A 20,373-nucleotide genomic window follows, 5' to 3' on the forward strand; every position below is an offset into this window, starting at 1 on the left:
TTCTACGCTATGTGTATGACTTGACCCTGTGTTGTTCCCTATGTTGGTATCTGGGTCCAAGTCTCTTAACCCTCCCCTCCCATGATCAGAGCTCTCCAGATTGATTGTGGGGATTTCTACTAATACTTCTTGTCTGGGGGCTGTTTGGGTAGATTTGGAATCAACTACAGGTGCTTTCAATAGCGGGCGTTTAGTGTTCTCCTCTATTGATTTTTGCAAGAGGTCCCCTAGTCTATTCACCTCTTCAGTTAGATGGTCAATTTTATTTAGGAGTGGTTTGGTTATTGATTTAATTTTATGATCAATAGCATTTAATAACTTTTTGAATTGATCATCATCCATATGTGCCTTTCCTTCTATGGGAGCAATTGTATCTTCTGCACTGATTTTCTCGGGGGACCCATTGGGGCGTTTTTTGCTTGACCGTAGACCACCCCGCTTGGGCATATTCTTCTCCCCCCCTTTACTATTCTCGGTGCTGGGACAGGTGCGGGGGCCCCCTCTTCTATAGAGATTATTCCTTGATCTAATATACTCTCGTGGGCTGGTTCATCTATGACCACCAAGAGTTCAGTCAATGGGATAACATCCTGTGTCTGGAAGACCTCGTTACTGATATCGAGTGTAGGGGTGGGTGGTAGGGTATTTTCAAAGTGCATATCAGGTGATTGACTCAACCCCAGGGATGATCGCCTGTCATGATTTATTTGGACAACTTTTTGTACCATGTAATTGTCTATGGTATTGACGGGGACAGTCACTTTCGATTTGGACATGTTAGTTAGATTTATCGAAGCTGTAGAAGCAGGTACTTAGATTTGGCAGTCTATGGCGGTATCTTTTACACTGACGAATATGGGTGATGGGATCGCACTTACTTTCAATGTTCGTGCAGGGGTCAGGGCCCTGCCCCTGCCTCCTCGTGCCGATGAGGGGCGTAGAGGGCCCGCCCTTTGCCCGGGCTTCGCCCCGGGCGTCCCGCGGAGCGGGGTGCAGTGCTGGTTATACGCGCCTCCTGGCGCTCTTTGCGGTGTCAGAGGGCGCGCCGCCGCGTAGGCTGCCGGGAGCTGTAGTCCCGGAGCGGCGGCGCGTGTGGCAACAAGATGACTCCTGGCGGTGGCGGCGTGCTCGAGGTGGCCCTGGCTGCCCCGGTATGACTCTTGGCGGTGTCGGCGTTTCTCGGGACCCACAGGTAAGTGCTTCCTCTTCTCACCCGCTCCGCCGGGTGCAGCGCTGGTTATACGCGCCTCCTGGCGCACTTCGCGGTGTCAGAGGGCGCGCCGCCGTGTAGGCTGCCGGGAGCTGTAGTCCCGGAGCGGCGGCGCGTGTGGCAACAAGATGACTCCTGGCGGTGGCGGCGTGCTCGAGGTGGCCCTGGCTGCCCCGGTATGACTCTTGGCGGTGTCGGCGTTTCTCGGGACCCACAGGTAAGTGCTTCCTCTTCTCACCCGCTCCGCCGGGTGCAGCGCTGGTTATACGCGCCTCCTGGCGCTCTTTGCGGTGTCAGAGGGCGCGCCGCCGCGTAGGCTGCCGGGAGCTGTAGTCCCGGAGCGGCGGCGCGTGTGGCAACAAGATGACTCCTGGCGGTGGTGGCGTGCTCGAGGTGGCCCTGGCTGCCCCGGTATGACTCTTGGCGGTGTCCGCGCTTCTCGGGACCCACAGGTAAGTGCTTCCTCTTCTCCTAACTAATAACCTCATCTAAAGCTCATTTCTCATTCAAAGAAAATAGAAAATTACTCAAAGTCTTACATCTCAGGAAAATCAGCATACCGACAGCATCTCAGGAGGAAATCAGAAACGTTTTTTCTTAAAGAAAATCAGCACTTTTTATACCTTTTTCACTAACTTTATCTATCTACAAAAGTAACTATCTGCATAAACTTGAGTTCTGATTGGACAATTTGGGGTGGATGAGCATCACCTCATCATTCTAATTTTCAATTTCCGTTGTGTCAGCTGAATTTTAAAGAGTCCTTTGTTTAAGAAAGTCTTTGGCCTAGTCACATCCTCAGCTAGCAACTCCATGAACTTTTCCCACGTTCAGTAGCTCAAACGTCCATTCTTTTTGCAGTCATCAGGACTTCCAGGGCATTTTGTTCTTGAACTGGTTTCGTTCAGGCACAAGCAGCTCGCATTCAAACTCGGACTTGGGCTGCGCATGCTCAGTTCATCTTCCATTCACAGTTAATAAAAGCAGCCATATTTTCACCAGGCCTCACATGCCAGAATTGGAACTATTATAGAAACAAACAAAAATAAATGTTAATTATTGAAATATAGCCCTTATGTTTACCTCCCCCATACTAAGGTTTCCCTATTAGTTGTTACCTTGCAAAATAAGCAACACATTTGCATAATATGCTCACCTGTCTTCATGTTTTTGCCACAAAATACATAAACAGAAAGCACATTTATGTCGCTTTTGATTAAATTAAAGCTTTTCATTAGTAAACAATATGACAACATTACTAAAGTAGTCAGTTATAGTTTTTCATGCAAGCAGATAAGTATTCCCACGTGTATTTGTGTGTGCATTCTATACTATGTTGATTAATGTTTTCCACATCACACAATTAATAAAGGTTATAGTTATGAGAAAATTACTTCGCGAGGGGTATACAAAATTCTGTTTCTCCATCTCGCTCCATCAGTTTCAAATGACTCATTCATATTTCATTCAAATATACATATCCCATCATTCAATTAGCATCAATATGCCAGCTTTATAAAAGTTCATTAAAACTTAAAATTAAATTGAAAGTTATGCACATTCATTAACATATACAATTGAAATATTCAGCTTTTGTAAAGTCCTGTTGGTGTTCTTTGCAGTGTTCTTCAAACAAGTTTCTTTCAGAGATTGCTATTCTATTTATAAATCCTCTATTGCCAAAAGAAATCCATGTATCCTATCATGGTTTACAGACAAAGCGCCTTACCAGCACTAATTCATAATTATTCACTTTAGACACGTATTATAAAAATAACCAGGTCTTATCCGTACATTTATCATTATGACAAATGACGGCTTGACTCCATGTCATGACGATTTGCGTGAGTCATTCAGCTCTATCCCTTCCATGCAGCTTTCATGTTTCCTATTGTGCTACAGCAAATGCAATAGAATACCTTTTTAGGCAATGTGAGCAGAAAGTTTAAACACCAAATCAGTCATGCCTAAAAATCAAGCCCTCACATTTATGATACCGTATTAATCAGTGAAATGCAGTGACGTGACAGTGCAAGGGCTCAGCTTTGCCGCAATTTATTTTAAGTTAGTCGGAAAATGTGTCAGTTTCACAGTAACTTTGCACTAGTAAAAAACGTGTAATTTAATTGCACTGTTTTGTTCTTGGTTTTATGCATTAATTAGGATTTATTTGTTGAGACCTCTGCGACTCGTTTAAAGTGATTTATAAATAAAACGTTTAGACTGATTTCATAAATTGTTTTCTTTTTTATGCTTTGGTTTGAACGTGTTTCGGTGATATGAAATGGGATTACATCTTTTTGCATCGTTCTGTATGACAGAAGCAGCAAAAATGGTACTCAATGATTTACTTTGTACTAGCATAAAGTTCCTGTAAATTAATTAAGGATGATGCTGCAGACGATTCTTTCAGATTTTGGTGATTAATTAATCTCAAAGATTTTAAAAACTTTATTAAAGATTATGGTGGATGTTTTAGGCATAATATGAAGCATCATTTGTCTGGTAGTGGTTGCTCTGATAAGGGGTAAAGCTGAGCATAGTAGGTATACTGGTGGTGTTATTTAATCTGAGTGCTCATTATTAATCGGCTGGGCTGTTTGCCAGATGGCTGTTGCATGTCTCAGGGCTCCTTGTTTATTTGTGTATTTTTATGACAAAGATATTGAGGTGACTGTAAGTGGCCTCTGATAACAGAGAAGGGGCTATGGCAGAAGCTGAAGTTGGTTTAAGATGTGAGGAACAGAAAGTGACTTCCTTCTGTTCAAAAGGTTTAGGATTGTTTCTAGTTAAAAACAAATTATTTTACATTGTTCTTTCTACATCACACATATGACAAAATAACATCGTCTTGCACCATCTTATACAACTAACTTCTTGGTTGATTATGGACTTTATCCAGGTGTCCCCTAACTCTCCTAATGTAGGAATTATAAAGAGGCAAGGCTTACCTCTTCTGAGGCAGGAGTACAGATTTTTGGAGTTTTAGAAATGTACAAACATTAACAGTAGCATGGTTGGAAAGCTGCACCAGCTGCTATTTTCTAGGCGTACCACTGGGATTGTCATGTAACATCTGCTCATCTCCAAGTCAAACACAGTACACATCCGCACTGGGAAATGTGCCAGCCAGTTCTGCAGATGCACATTGGTTTCGTTTTTAATCCTGGGTAATATCCAATGGAGAAGTCCCTGCCTTTGGGCCCTCGGAAACTTTGGGGGATTCTGTCCCCATTCCAACTTTTGAATTTGTATAAATAAAGATTTTTTCCTGAGTAAACCTCTGACCATTTCCCGGGTGGGAAGGGGTGGGAGTGTGTTAATGAATGCCTACAAGCTCTCAAGTTTGTGTGAGTTCATAAAATTAAGTCACTCCATGAGCCAAATGTATTCCCCATCTCCTGTGTGGGGTTTACTATTGAATATATTTCTGCAGTGCTGTGCAGTGTTGTAGCATTACGCAGTAGTAAAACAATTTGCTCCTGCCGGCATTGGGAAAAAGCAGCCAGTTCTGCAAATGCACATTGGTTTCGTTATTAATATAGCCTTATAGCCCGCCGTAGAGGGCTATACCGGCTATTAAAGGCCTTCTCCAGCGTTTAACAAGGGAGAGGGGCTTTAATAACCGGTATAGCCCAGCTACGAAGGGCTATAATGCTATTAGAACATTCTGCCACTAGAGGGCAGAATGTTCTATAAAAAAAAAAAAAAAGCCTTATGGGAGCGTGAGGGGATTGGAATCCCCTCAGACTCCCTGAAGCCTTTTTTCACAGCCAGAGCTGTGAACAAAGAAACATTGGAATGTTGGAGCTCCAGGCTTATACCAGCCATTATAAGCCCAGAGCACTCCATTGTTTTCCATGGATCTCCCAACATTCCAATGTTCTAATCCTGGGTAATATCCAATGGAGAAGTCCCTGCCTTTGGACCCTCTGAATCTTTGGGAGATTCTGTCCCCTTTCCAACTTTTGAAGTTGTATGAATAAAGACATTTTCCTGAGTAAACCTCTGACCATTTCCCGGGTGGGAAAGGGTAGGAGCGGGTTTATGAATGCCTACAAGCTCTCAAGTTTGTGTGAGTTCATAAACTGTCAAATTAATTCACTCCATGAGCCAAATGTATTCCCCATCTCCTGTGTGGGGTTTACTACTGAATATATTTCTGCAGTGCTTTGCAGTGTTGTAGCATTACGCAGTAGTAAAACAATTTGCTCCTGTCGGTATTTACAGGGGAATTTTTGACATTATGCAGACTTCTCTAGTTTTACTGAAATCGTTACGGTGACTATGAATGAAGACATCTCTGATTAAGTAAGAGTGTTTAGTTTGTACGCTCACTGTGTACATCTGTTTGCAGATTACAGGAAATTGCAAATCACCTAACAGTGTTTGTTTATCTTTGTTCATTGGCCAAGGTAGCACCTGGAAATGATACAGTACATGTTTTCTTTCTGCAATTAGTTATCATAATTTAGAGGTTTTGATCTGTGATTAAAATGACGAAGTTCTCTAGTGATTAGCAATTATGCCATTAGCTTGCACTTCTATTTATTCTGTGTAGATATAGAGAACATCTTTATTTAAAATTAAATACACTAACGCCTATTTATATTCACAATTAAAACGTATGTATTTTATATATCTCTTTCTGAACTTAGACCCGGTATCATTACACTGCAAGCACTGTCTGAAGCAAACCGGAAGCTCTGGCTGGAAGCAATGGATGGCAAAGAACCTGTAAGACATGTTTTTTAAAGTTTATTCCATAAATGTCTTACATCCAATTTACGCAAACATAGCTGCCAAGGTTTCAGATTGCCATGTGTGACATTTTTATAATTTCAGTGAAATTATGAGTGACATTTCAACGACCATGAGTGACACTTTCTCGCGAGCAAAAATCATGCAATGAAGACGAGGGAAACTTATAAATATCAGAAATTACAGCCATGGAAACTTATAAATATCAGAAATTACAGCCATTTAAGGAACAAGAAACTCCAAGAACTTCTTGAAACTGCTGCAGAGCAGCAGAAATGAAAGGACACTAACCCTAGTACTCACTCCTGTAAACTGACTGTACTGTAAACGCGTGCATAACCATGATATTAAACACGTTTTTCAGTACCAGTACTTTATTAAAGTTCTGTGTACATATGCTGATTTTTGCAAATTAAATACAAAAATACTTACTGGATGCAACAGATAGAGCACAGAGAGCCCTAGTGGCAAAACACGCACCGCACCCTGTAGTCTGAAGATAATACCCTCAAGCGATTGGTACTGGTTCCCAAGAAGGATGACAAGACAGAGCAGCCCTGCGGCCAGTGCTGAGATTATTTCTGTGAGACTGTCTGAATTTGAAATGAAATCTCACATCTTGCAGATCACGTAAACCTCAAGGATGATGAGAGAGACCAGCCCTCCGCCTGCAGATTTTACTGTGTCTCAATTAACAGATCTCATCTCATCTGCAATGCGTAGTGCGCTCCGTGCTGTGAAGTAAGTTACAAAATGAGAGAGGACAGGAGGCCTCTGATGAATGATGCGGCGGCGCTGACAGACACAATTACTATAAACTAACTGTGTGCAGTACAGTCAGTCAGTCAGTCACTGGTACGCAGCGCGTTGGCCAAAGTAAGTACTGTAACAACACTTACTTAATAAACTAGACGAGTTCAGACTGCTGTCTCTGCGTCGTTGTCCCGGTCCCGGTCCGTAACCCACCATGAAAAATCTGGTGGAAAGGGACAATGGGGGCCCAAAGACACAGGAACTGGGGGGCACCTGTGGTGTCCCTCTACATATCCCTGTACCATGTGTCAGACATCGCATGGTGCCGGCTAAGTAGTGCAGGGATATTTGTAGGGGCTCTGTTTTGTATTGCAGCGGGTGCTTCAGAGCACAGCGCCCGCCACAATACAAAACATGGTCAATGCGACCGACATGATGGCGGTCGCTTTATATTTGTCCTGTGGGACCGCCGCCTTGTAGGTGGGCTGTCCCAATCCCCAATACGATGGCGTACGGACAGCCCCAAAGTGCGAGTAATTGTGGACGGAGTCCTGTTCTTTAAAGTGCTCTTGCACTGCACTGGTTGGTTCTACTTCATCTGGTTTCTAGCTGTCAGTATCCCCTACTGTCAGTATCCCCTACTGAAGTCCGACACTTAAAAGACATTAGCTGGGTACAGCTGGCATTTTAATGAGATGGACCTGTTCCAGAGTAGCAGAAAAAGTATGTGCGACCTCGCCAACAATTTTTGTGGTGGACCTTGGCTCACACTAGCTATCAATCTAAGTATACCATACATTTATTTGTTTTCTGTGTGTGCGAGGTTTAGAATTTTGCATGGAATGGAGCAACACTTCTCAGGATGTGCAGCGGTCTTTAGCCAGACAAACCTCAGCCTCTTCTCCCAAATATGCTGAAGGTAACTTTGTCTTTCTCACTCTGAGACAGGTAGCTGAACGCCTCAATGTTTAAGTTTGTGTAACTTGCATGAAAATTCGTATACATAAAGAGTACTTACAACTGAGGTAGGCAAGATCATTGAGGCTTTTTTGTTATTTAGGAAGATGATTGTGGCACCTAGAATATAATCAGTACAAATAAGTTGGGTATTGAGAAAATGTCAGGGCACCAAAGAGGCCATCCAAATTGCCACCTTGTTGTTGAGAAAAAGTTATTTGGATGGGATCTGCTGTCTTAAGTAGCTCACATAGCAAACAATGTTACATACCCTTTTTGTGCACACAGTCATAATCTCTCTAAGGAATCTCCTGATGTCACTTGTAGTGGGAGGCATTTGTAAATGTGATGTACGAAAAATCTAAACAAAAAATATAAGATAAATCTATTGGTGGGCTTCCGCCATCACATCAGCCCAAGGAATAACTATTATAACAAACACCTGAAGAGATTTACAGAAGATTTCTTGAAAAGGACAGGTGCCATTGCTATGCCTCAAGATGACCAGGACCTTTGCCAACTCAGAAATGGGAGTTACATTGGTTGCACTGAATCACACTTGTCATGATATTTAACCGTGGAATATCTCTTACTTGAACGTATTCAGGAAAAATATCAGAAATTAGCATGCGTTGTTAAGCCTGCGTGGTAAAACCATGCGGGGTTCACCCGTCAGTTGTAAAGACTGTTTCCCGTCACAAATACATTTTCCATTACATTGCTTTGGCTTGCCGACATTGGTTAAAGTTTCAGTTAATCTCATTGTAGAGTCATGAATTTACAGTATCAGTAATAACATTTTTAATCAAGAACATTACATTGAAAGAGAAATCGTTACAAAAGGCAGAACAAGCCCAAGTGAACCTCTCAAAACGAGCGGAAAATGCTTTACACGGAGACACTTAGAGATCTCCGTAAATACAATTGTTGGATGTACGCAGCTAGGATCCACCGGGAGGGAAACGGGGGGAACGCACCTAGCCTGGCTGGCCAAGCAAGATACGGAGGTCAAGCCAATCACAGAAATAGTGGATACCTCTGGTACTCTTTGGCATTCGCAACTAGACATTCTGCTTGTCTTTCATAACTTTTATTCTGACATTTACAGGGCCCCAGAGTGAGGTGATCACCGCACGAGCGCCAGCTTCCTGGGCCCATTACCCCTGCCCCAAATCCCACCAGCGGATAAAAAACAGTTAGAGGTGAGGATCAAGCCCGCGGATGTCTCCCAGGCAATTAAAGCACTAGCGTGGAATAAATCTCCAGGAATGGACGGCTTCCCACTAGAATATTACAGCACTTACTCTGCCCAATTATCTCCACGCATGGCAGCAGTGTATAATGAAGCATTTGACAGAGGCGAGCTTCCAGGCTCCCTCAGGGAATCGGTCATAGTCACATTCCCTAAACCGCATAGAGACCTAACCCTACCCTCTTCCTAAAGACCAATAACCCTCCTCAATAGGGACTGTAAGATACAGGGGAAAATATTAGCGGAGCGATATACCCAAATTCTGACACCGTTAATTCACCCAGACCAATGCAGATTTATCCCTAGACGCACTACATCGCAAAACTTACATAGGCTATTCCATTTACAGGATAGGACAGGCACGCAGTTCCCTAAAGCAGCGTGTCTCATACTGGATCTTGAAAAGGCCTTCGACGCGTTACTGTCGCCCTATTTATTTGAGGTCCTTGGCAAGATAAACATAGGACCCACTTTAATGGCATACACAAAACTCCTCTACACCAGCCTTGCCTCAAGAGGTAGAATAGGCAAGTATATCTCTTCTGTGTTTGCAATAGAAAGGGGAACAAGGCAGGGATGCCCTCTATCTCCCCTCCTGTTTGCCATGGCGGTGGAGCCCTTAGCAATACGTCTGAGATGGGAGGGTGAGATATGGGGTATTCCATTGGCAGGCACAACACACTGTGTGTCCCTCTATGCTGACAACCTTTTAATCTATGTCCGCCACGCTACTCGAGACCTGACACCCATCTGGCAGACACTGCAAGACTTCGCGGAGGCTTCCGGTCTCTGAGTTAACTGGGGGAAGTCCACTATTTATCCGCTAAGCTCTCACATGGGCCCATTCGAAGTACAGGTAAGAACCCAAACACTTGCATGTAACGCCGAGGCGCACAGATATCTGGGAGTGAGATTATACCACCCCCCTAATGACCTGTACGAAGGGCATCACCGTAGGGCATTGGCAGGGCTACAGTCGGCCTTGGGGTTCTGGAAAACACTGCCTCTACCCCCATAGGGTGAGTGGCACTCGCCAAGATGATCATGCTCCCCCGAATGCTATATCACTTTGTCAACATCCCAGTTATATCGCTGCAAACATTCTTTAAGGAACTGGACACCCTACTAACTGAGCTGATTTGGGGAGGTGGTCGACACAGGGTAGCGCTGTCTACACTATACAAACCCACGACGGGTGGGGGACTGGGAGCGCCTTCCTTCGAGGCATAATTCCTCGCAGCCTAGCTACAGTGGCTGTCATACTGGACGGCAGAGCGTCACACTGGGGAAGCCACTATTTCAGAAGGCCGCATGCCATTGCCAACAATCCATAGGATGCTGTTACCGGGCACTAAACCCATGCATACCCGATCCTTACAGATGTCCATAGCCCGCACCTGCATTATGCGAATTCACCACATGTCCAGGGGAAGGCCCCCATACTCACCCCTGCTCCCACTGGTAGGATTCCCCAGGAAGACACATTCCCTTCAAGTCTGGACTGACCTCGCAGTCACGGAAAAGGAATCCCTGTTTGAGGATGGCCAACTTAAAACGTGCGCCCAGATTATCGAACAATACGGTCTCCCGCTAGGGCAATTCTTAACACATAGGCAACTTATTGACCGTAGCCGTCGGTACTGGGACCCAACTTCAGGGGAGCCTCCGACACACCCAGTGATACACACTATTGTACACATGGGGCACCACCTAGTTATGTGGCTCTATAAAGCTGTCCGGGAAATAATTCTCCCCTCAATGCTGCCGTTACGTCAGAAGTGGGAAAAAGAAATAGGGAAGGTGTTTAACGACAAAGAACAGGATGCGGCCCTGGAATATACTAAAAAGGTCTCCAGGAATGCACGCTTTCGAAACATAGAGTTCAACATTCTTCACAGAGCATACCTCACACCCACCGGCTCCATAGATTCTACCCTGACACAAATTTTGCCTGCCCCCGATATCAAGTCCCTGAGGCGAACTTTAAGCACATGTTCTGGGATTGCCCCCACATTCAAGATTATTGGGACCGAGTCCACCAGACAATTAGGGCAGTAATCAATATCATGACCATTTCCACTTGGGAAGCGTGCGCTCTCGGGATATTCCGTAGATGGAAGACTAAGAAAGTGCAGTGTTGCTTTATGTCCCTCGCCATCCTATTAGCGAAAAGAGGAATAGCTATGCACTGGCATGCCCCGGCAGGCCCCCCGATAGCAGCCTGGATAGGAGCCTTGAAATAATGGGGTAAGGCGGAGGGGGAGGTGTTACGGGATGAGGAAGTTAAGAGTACCCGCAAACATCCCATCTCTTTAGAGTGGGCACAATTATTGCACACCTTTACGCACGAAACCACCCTTGAGGAAACGCCAGCAAACTCCCAGCCCCAGGCCCCACCCACACCCCCCACAGGATCCTAATGCAGAAACTCCGCGGTCGGAGCAGCGCACTTAGGTTCACCCCAGCGTTGATGCCATGCCTGAAATTCCCCTTGTCGGTGTAAAAATACCCAGCTAGAACTGCTTCACACCCCGACCCCCCCCTTCCATGAAGGTAAATATGTCATCACAAAATTACACTTCAAGGGCACGGTTCCATCACCCTCACTGTTGACCATACCAAAACAAAAATCAGGTGACTCTCTACCACCCCACTCACAGTTCACCCCAAAAGTGACAGGTTCGAGGTTCTGCATCAGCAGTTATGGCTCTGATGCTAGTTTGTTGGGAACACACTCAATCAAGAATGGACGCATTAAATACTGGAACAAGCACACGACTGAAGTGGGTCTACACAGGTCCATTGTCAGCAAACACACCCGCAATCTATAACGCTATTGTTGATGACACATAATAACGGGAGGGCCCACGCCCACCTTCCAAAAGGTACTCCCTACTGTCTGGCGATTATAATGGATGTGATCTAGCGATAACAAATGTGTGTTAGCCTATGACTGTTCCACACCTAAATAGATATGTAAATCTATGTGTTGTGAAAGGTGTTGAGATATATGATTGTAAAACCTCACTTAACAAATTTAAACAAAAAAAGAACATTACATTGAAATGTATGTCTGTTTTGCTTTTCAGATTTATACACTGCCAGCGATAATTAGTAAGAAGGAAGAAAGTAAGTGTCTTTAGCAAATGCAGGCTTAACCATTAAAAAGGGCAGATCAAACAAACACGTTATTACTTTTATCTCCCTTTGTTTTTTTTATATTTGTGTTTGGTTTGTTTTTCTTTGTTGTAAAAATGTCAGCATAACCATCATTGATAACGAAGTTGTTAAAAGTTATTCTCGAATTCCATGGCGACCCAAGTTCAGTATGCCTTTGTGACAGATGATATGTCAAGTTTCTTCTGATTATTATTTGCTTGCGATATTTAAAGCCTCAATAACCAAGGGCCCTCTTTGATCACATTAAAAAAACCTACTAAACTTTCTAGCTAATCATTTAAATCAGCAATGTTTGCCTTTTCATACATGCTCCCACCCTGCCAAACTTGCTGTTACCCGCTGTATGTAGAATCAGGGACAGCAACAGATTGACAGTGGAGATGCCTCTGCTGGCTCTGCCGCTGTAAACCTCTAAGCTGATGGCCGATCTGCCAAGGGGCTGCCAGGGCACAGTGAACTGCCCCCATGCACAATAAGAAAACTCCCTGTGTGTCGGGCCATTTGTTTTTTGGCTTCCAGAGAACAACCCATCACTGAGGAGATGTTTTTTTTTGTAAGCAGAATAGGGCACAATGTCTTCCTCCAGGGGTGACGCCCCCATTTGAGCAGAGGAGTGCTGCCCCACAAGCCCCAGATCTGAGAAATAAAGCAGTAATCAAGTTTATTTATAACGGTTTATTTTTCAGCATCCTGTCCTGAACTAAGTGTCAGGACGGGGCGGGGCCAGAGCGTCCGAGAGGCAGCAGCAGGGAGCAACACGCTTCAAAATGCGCATGTCTCTTTGGCCAGCCCACTTAGGCCAGCCAGCCAGACGTCCACTTTCTAAATTTCCCTTAACCTAGGTGTTTTATACAGCTGGCATAGAGAAAGCGCAGGCCTCCAGTGCTCTTTGGATGGCTGTGAGACCCTGCTCTATGCAGTCTTGGAGCTGCTTTCATGCTGAGAAAGCAGCACCATGATTCGGTAGTTCAGTTTCCTGCATCGGGAGATTCCTGGAAGACACCCATGGGAGGAGGGCGTTGTGCTGCAAGAAGGTAAGTGGACTTATTGTATTATTATTTGTTTGTGTCCCCGCCACGTGCTTCCCCCGCCCTTACCTCCCTCGGTATAATCCAGCCACCACTGGACCAGGGCTGCAGTGTTAATGGCTTATGCCTCCCTTTTAGCCTAGTGGGCTGTCTTCCAGGTTCTAGATAAGCACTTAGCCTATGACTTAAGTGTCAGTTATATTCATAATATTTTTTTGTTTATTTTTTGTAAATGCAGCATCTTGATCACGGAATGCTGGTCCTTGGAATGTTATTACTGTACATTATGTTTGAAACACCAGAAAATCTTAACATATGGTTGGTTTTGCTGCCATTATACATCTGGGATTATGGTTGAAAATAAAGGCAATCCAGAAGAGGAGATTGCAGGTGACCATAGGATGTATGATTAACATCCACAAAGTTGTAATCTCGTAGATATTCACTCACCTGTACATTTGGTTTTCCACCCCCTTTACGGATCTAAAACTACAGCGAAACTGTGAGCATATAACTGGTCCATATTCTCAAGGGTGCTTAGAGGCATGAGTTGCTTCATAGGAAAATATTATTTTCTCTGACGAAAAAAATAATGATTAGATTGAGTCAGATTTCTCATTCATGGCAAATCCTAAAGCTTATGGTGAGGTGCGTGTACTCATAAAGAGGATTTTGGTGCGTATATTGTGAAGTGTTTGAGAATCCTGCACAAGTCGTAACTCTAGATAAAACTGTAGTGAATTAAGACCACAGTAACCAAGAAAAACATTTTCATACTGTGGTTTTAAACTATTATATACGATGGAAGTGACTAAAATGAAAGAAAAGAGGATTGGAAACCCCATGGCACGTAACAAATCATTAAAAACATACTATTTTCATTTAAGACAAGCGAATCGAACCATAGAGCTATTTCTAATAGTGGCTGGATATCTTCAGGTAGAACGTATTGCTCCCCTCCTTCCCTCCCCTCCCCCATTCTCCAGCCGCATGCAACAGTTATTCTCCAGCATATGATCCAGGGATCAGTCTATGTATAATGGGTATATACAAGATGTATGTGCCACCTCTCTTTCACTTCCTGCTTATACATCTAACCACCAGTTACACAGCTACACAGCTAAGATCCCCATTTACCTTTACTGTTCTCCCACAGAATACAAACGGACCAAGTAAACCCACTTCCCCTGAAACTTGAAGAGAAGTGGACATGTTCTTGGTGGCAAGACCCTCCAATGGCTCTTAATAGGCGATATAATGTGAACTGAGATCCTTTGCCTGTCCATAAATTCTTTACCTCTCCACTATCGCAAGAAGGAGGATTACATCTGAGTCAACATGAATTGCCATTTTCTTTAATTAAATGCCACCAATACAAGACCATTTTTATCCCCCAAAAATGCTGTCCTTACATTTTCAGACCTGGATGTAGTATTCTGAGGTTGATGTCCTTATTTGCACCCCCAGTAAGGGTTGAATTCATTGCTCATTTATCTGATGCATGTGTAACTTTCAAATCATTGGTTAAAGCCCCATATGTAATGAATCACCCTTTCGTGTTTTTAAGGTTATTACATTAAGTGCCATTGAGTTATGGAACTTCTTGCATTCATTTACATTGTGGCAACATTGCCTCTTGGGTAACATACACCATATTAAAAAGAAGTTAGGATCATTATTATCGATTAACTCTGCTAAGTCCATGTGATTTCTCCTGGACCTGCATCCCTTTATGCATTTGTTTGAATACTGTTCATTATAAAATGTTTTGTTGTCCAGTCATTCACTTTTGACGGATGTTTAATTATTAATGGTTTTGTAAATAGCATATGATTTTACTCCTTCACCTCTTGGCATGTGCGTTAAATACAAATTGAATTAACCAGGAGTAACCCTTCCTTCTGAGTGAGAGAGTGCTTGAACAGTACCAGGAGGTAACATTTATTAAAATTAGGTATATCTATTTTTGAGCAAGCAGTGCATCCTTAAAGCATTACATTTTTCAAAAAAAGATCAGGTTAATGGGGAAAAAAGTAAAAATCAGTCTCCTTTCCCCAGCTGAAAAAATCTGGACATAGGCAATTCCTTTATCTCTTAGTATCAATAGAAGATGACCTCCTGAAATTAACAGAGGTAATACAATGCCTTTCTTTAACACCGGTTAATATGTTTAATATTGCGTCTGTGCTCACGTCAGCAATAATTCACAGTTAAAAGGAAAATGAAATATGGTTGACCATCTAATTTCCGGTGCAATTATGTAGTTCTCTGTTGCATGATATTTTGACAGTCTGTGTGATATAACTAAATACATTCAGCATTAGCAATGTTTTATCTATGTTTCTTGTTAAGGGCACATTTTTGCATCTTTGCAGATGTCATTGCAGCATAATTACTTGATGAATCTATTATAAGTAATTAGCATCAACATTCTAAAATGTAAACATCCTTCTTGTCCATTTATTTATACAGACGCTGCTAATTACACCTTTCATAGAACCAAGCATATGAACATCCATCTTGTTCATTTAATAGAAAGAATGCTGATAATTACAGATACCAAAAGGAGAACATTCAATGCCCGATCAACAAAGGTTTTGCTATGAGAAGCTATTGCTTACTCTTCTAGCTTAGCCCTGGAATTCAGGCCAACGTCTGGAGTACAGGAATCGGTCATATCAAAAGCTTGGTCAATCAAAATGCAGCTGCTGCAGGCACCCTTAATGTTATTCTGTAATAGTCATCCCTCGGCCTCCTCTACCAAAACAACAAAATTACTTAGGCTAAGCAGAATTTATAACTTTTTCGCGCCAAAATACATGCACCTTTTGAGAGCAATTTACAGACCCCAGAGTTATGTGCCACTGTGAAGTTATAGTTAGGAACTAGTTGGGACCTAGTTACTACAGGAAGAATGTTTTTGGGTTTGCTAATAACTTTGGTGCTGTTTGACGAATATTCACTAAACTTTCCCAAAAAAAGTTCATCCACCTCAGCTGCTTCCTTGGGAGTTTGGGGGTGATTGATCAAGCAGGAGGTGAGGAAAAAAAGGGTGTCACAAGATGCAATGTATCTTTTCATTTTCCACAGGGATTTTTGAACAATGATCTAGCCCAAACAGCTGAACGGTATTACACCAAATTTACCAGAAAGCTAGATCTTTTTGTGAATTTGTGTACATCCATTCAGTAGTTTTTGAGAAATTAAGAATCAAAATGTTTGTGTATATGGACTGTTGGTTTTTCAGGGCTCTCATAAGAGACCCACGGGCACGAAACTTCAAATAATAGAGCAATCTGATTGGAGTTCACAATTTGATTGGCTGGCTGTACGAGGAGATACTTTGTGCCTGCAGTGTCATGAAAAGAATACGGTTTAAGGGGACAGGTAGGTGCGTACCCTGATCCCCTGGACCTTGTGAAGGGGCCATGGTGGGGGTGGACGGCTGCAGAGGGCTGATGCAGAGCCTGGCTGCAGGCACTCACCATGCACGGATTATGAACTCAAATATTATTTCACTCATGATATGTTCTATGACATAATTCGTGACATCAATGTGTGCGTGGCTGGGTCCCAAGTTATAGTTACTTTAACTAACCATAACTGATCAATTCCTGTGTATTTTTTTGTTTAAAATGTGACCTTTAAACTGACATTTTTACCTAACTGTAAGGTCTTTTAACCGTTGTTTTTTCTGTGAGTATATATATATATGTATATATATATATATATATATATATATGTATATATATATATATATATACATATATATATATATATTCACTGAAAAAACCATAGGTTTCAGGCCTTATATAGTTAGGAATTAGCATTTAAAAAACCTTGCAAATTCACTGAAAAAACCATAGGTTTCAGGCCTTATATAGTTAGGAATTAGCATTTAAAAAACCTTGCAAATTCACTGAAAAAACCATAGGTTTCAGGCCTTATATAGTTAGGAATTAGCATTTAAAAAACCTTTGAAAATCACTGAAAAAACCATAGGTTTCAGGCCTTATATAGTTAGGAATTAGCTTTTAAAAAACCTTTGAAATTCACTCAAAAAACTATACGTTTTAGGGGTGTTATAGTTAGCTGGACATTTCACTCATACAAAACCATTGAAATTGCTCCTATATAGTTAGTTGTACTAACTATATTTCGCGCACCCGCAATCCACTGCTGATGATGTCACATATTAGATCATTCATGACATGGTCAGTGACATCACTGATGACATTTTTGTAACCGTGATCAGGGACAGTTACTGTCCGAAACGCGTAGGTGGGGAACCTACAGAAAATAAACTAAAGATTAACTATCGAAGTGGTGTGCGGCGTCTTCTTCATGAAGGTTTTTTGCTAAAAACATATATATATATATATACACACACACACACACACACACACACATATATATATATATATATATATATTTATGAAACAGTATCCTGCTGATCCAGCTCTCGATGCTGCACTTAAACCACAGGTACAGACCTCTCAGACGCCAAAAGTTAGTAAAATAAAGTGTTCTTTATTTTCTCCTCTCCACCAGCATGACGCGTTTCGGCTGTATTGCTAAAGCCTTGATCACATGGCATCGAAATACCAATGGGAGTGCTTAAATACTGTGTTAATTACGATTGACACCAACCACATGATTAACTGACATATATATTTATATACACCTGTATACACATATATGTCAATAGGGCACTAGAGCTCCACTGCCCTTTCTGGCCATTGTTTTCCCTTTCCTCTGATGGGACATGAACTTCTCCTTTTCATGAGTTTGGGGTACATGGGGTGGTGCCTGATATTTACTGGGCAATGGCACACTCCTGAAAGAGGGTGTTTAGTGCTCACTTTCGAATCGCCTCATGCATGTGCCATCAGTAGTGACTTCACACACATAACAGATGGGCCTGGGAGGTATTCCCAGTCCCTCCGAAGTCATTACTAAGATCGAGCTTGTGGGTGGAAATATGGCTAAAGGCAGATATTACTACCCTCAGAGCCACCTTAGCAATTCCCAGCAGCACAAGCTACTTTTTGCTGAGTGTGGAAGGGAGAAATGGGGATTTATTAGAACTGAGTCTCAGCAGAGCATAGAAGAAACTGCCTAGTGAAAACATGTTGGTAATAGTGAGCTACAGCAAGGAGGGCAGGGTGGTCAGTGATGGTCTGTATAAACTAGTTTTAATAGTGATGCTATTTACTAGCTAATCCCTGAAGGAAATGGAGGTAGTATGCCAACAAATACTAAAGAATAGCAAGTCCAGGAGTCTGTGATAAGAAGTGACAAATGGCCAACTGATAGGAGAAAATGTGTTCAAAAGATACCCGCGATAATAACATGGTTGAAATGATTAGTCTTACTCAGGTAGAAGAGGTAGGTAGATACACAAGTCCAGTAATCACAAAGAGGTGGTCAGAAGAGCATCACAAAATCTCCAAGTGCTGACAGAGAGCAACAAGTGATTATTGCATCTATAGTGCTTCTACAATTGATAATTTTACAGTTATTATAACATACAAATAAACCTTCTGAAACCAACCTTTATCTTGGAGAAAAATATGGGCAGTATTTAACATATTTGTTTTGATGTTCATAGAGTCACACATGAACCATATGTCATGAGCCTTATGTGGAAAGTCAAAACAATATGTCAAATGATTGTCTTATGTATACATCAAAACCCACTTGACAGTATTTTAGCACACTGATAATTGCAAACATGATCTGCTACCATGCAGTCATGAACATGCAAGGGAGACAGGTAAAAGGGATGTGTCGTACTCATGCATATGACATTCATGTATTTAAAGTGCCTTTTCATCCCATGAGCTGTGGTAGTATGTATTTGGTGAATGGCATAGAGGAAGTGTTATTCTTTGTTTCCTTTAAACTTCAGAATTAGGACAGTTAGTTTATGGGTGTCATGGAGAAGGAGTATGGTGACTGATATTTGAAATAACTCAGGTCTAATCATAATAGCAAGGATACTAAAAACATGCACAAAGGGACGTATAAAATGTATGTGTATTCCCATGTCAAGAAAGGCTTTGCATGTGGGGTAACTCTGTGTTCGGTAGATACATATAACATTTCATTGGCATTTGATAGTCATCTGAAGAATTAGATCTTGGGAAAATATTTGAGACTGATGGATAGAAAAGGTGTTCTCATTGCCTGGAGCTTAAAAATCTGTGTTTGTGTAATGTTGGAACTGTTTTAAATAATGTCTTAAAATGTACTACTTACAGCATTTACTGTGGAGTTAGTTTTAGTTTCCTCTTTGGCTGTGTACATATATGTACCATTTGAATGTTATTTGCATGGCGGATGATACTACAATATAAAGTTTCTTTAAAACTAGACAATCTTTAAAAAGAAATAGAAAAGAAATGTTGAGGGTTGTCAGATAGATCAGGGACACAAAGCACTGTGTCAGGTGTCAGAATCAACAGATAACTTGAACTGTTCACTTCTTTACAGTGTTCTTAAATGAAGCAGGATTTAACTTTGTGAAGAAATGCATTCATTCCGTGGAGACGCGAGGTATGCATTAGATTTTTTTTATTATTAGGCAGCTTTTTTACATTAATTGTTTTGTTGGTAGAACAACACTTAAATTGATAATCAAGAGCTGAATACAAGGGCCATTCATCACTATTTATGTTCTTAGATGATTAGGCATGCATTACAGAAACTCTACCAGACAAGATGTTTGGATTGACACCGTAACTTCTTTTCTATAAATGTTAAAAATGTAAAGGTCAATACAAAGGTATATAAAGTAAATGATGTAAATGTATTCATATCCATGTTATTAATCATGCCTGTTTCTTATCATGTCCTATTTAGGAATAACTATTTTGGGTCTCTACAGAATAGGAGGTGTCAATTCAAAAGTTCAAAAACTGATGACCACTACCTTTTGTAAGTGTTTAAAAATTGTGTACAGTATGAGTCATACAATAGTTTATAGCTTAATTTGTGGTCATATTTTCTAAATACATGTATCTCTAACATTTAACAATCTTTAGTTATTCTCAATATCATTGTTATGTTTCATTTGTAACTGTTATGTTTACTAATTTGTGCACTCTACAAGTTGTTAAAAAAATTGTACCTTTGTCCACAGAGAGGCTAGATGAGATTGTGACTGCTAAACTGGCAGTGTACATGATTTTATTAATGTCATTGCAAGCAGCGGTGGCTGGCTCAGGTAA

At 41.9% G+C, this 20,373-nt stretch overlaps 1 protein-coding gene across 1 annotated transcript in view; it reads left to right on the plus strand.

Moving 5' to 3' along the window:
* The window catches only part of ARHGAP42 (Rho GTPase activating protein 42), an 840,311-nt gene that overhangs the window by 655,882 nt on the left and 164,056 nt on the right, over positions 1-20,373 (plus strand). Inside the window, exons 11-14 of the mRNA XM_078656994.1 lie at positions 5,869-5,947; positions 12,023-12,062; positions 19,637-19,699; positions 20,006-20,080. Of these exons, the coding sequence (XP_078513120.1) occupies positions 5,869-5,947; positions 12,023-12,062; positions 19,637-19,699; positions 20,006-20,080 (257 nt within the window). The remainder of the gene's footprint in view (positions 1-5,868; positions 5,948-12,022; positions 12,063-19,636; positions 19,700-20,005; positions 20,081-20,373) is intronic.

This window comes from Lissotriton helveticus, chromosome 8 (assembly GCF_964261635.1).
Source record: "Lissotriton helveticus chromosome 8, aLisHel1.1, whole genome shotgun sequence".
NCBI classification, from domain to species: domain Eukaryota; kingdom Metazoa; phylum Chordata; class Amphibia; order Caudata; family Salamandridae; genus Lissotriton; species Lissotriton helveticus.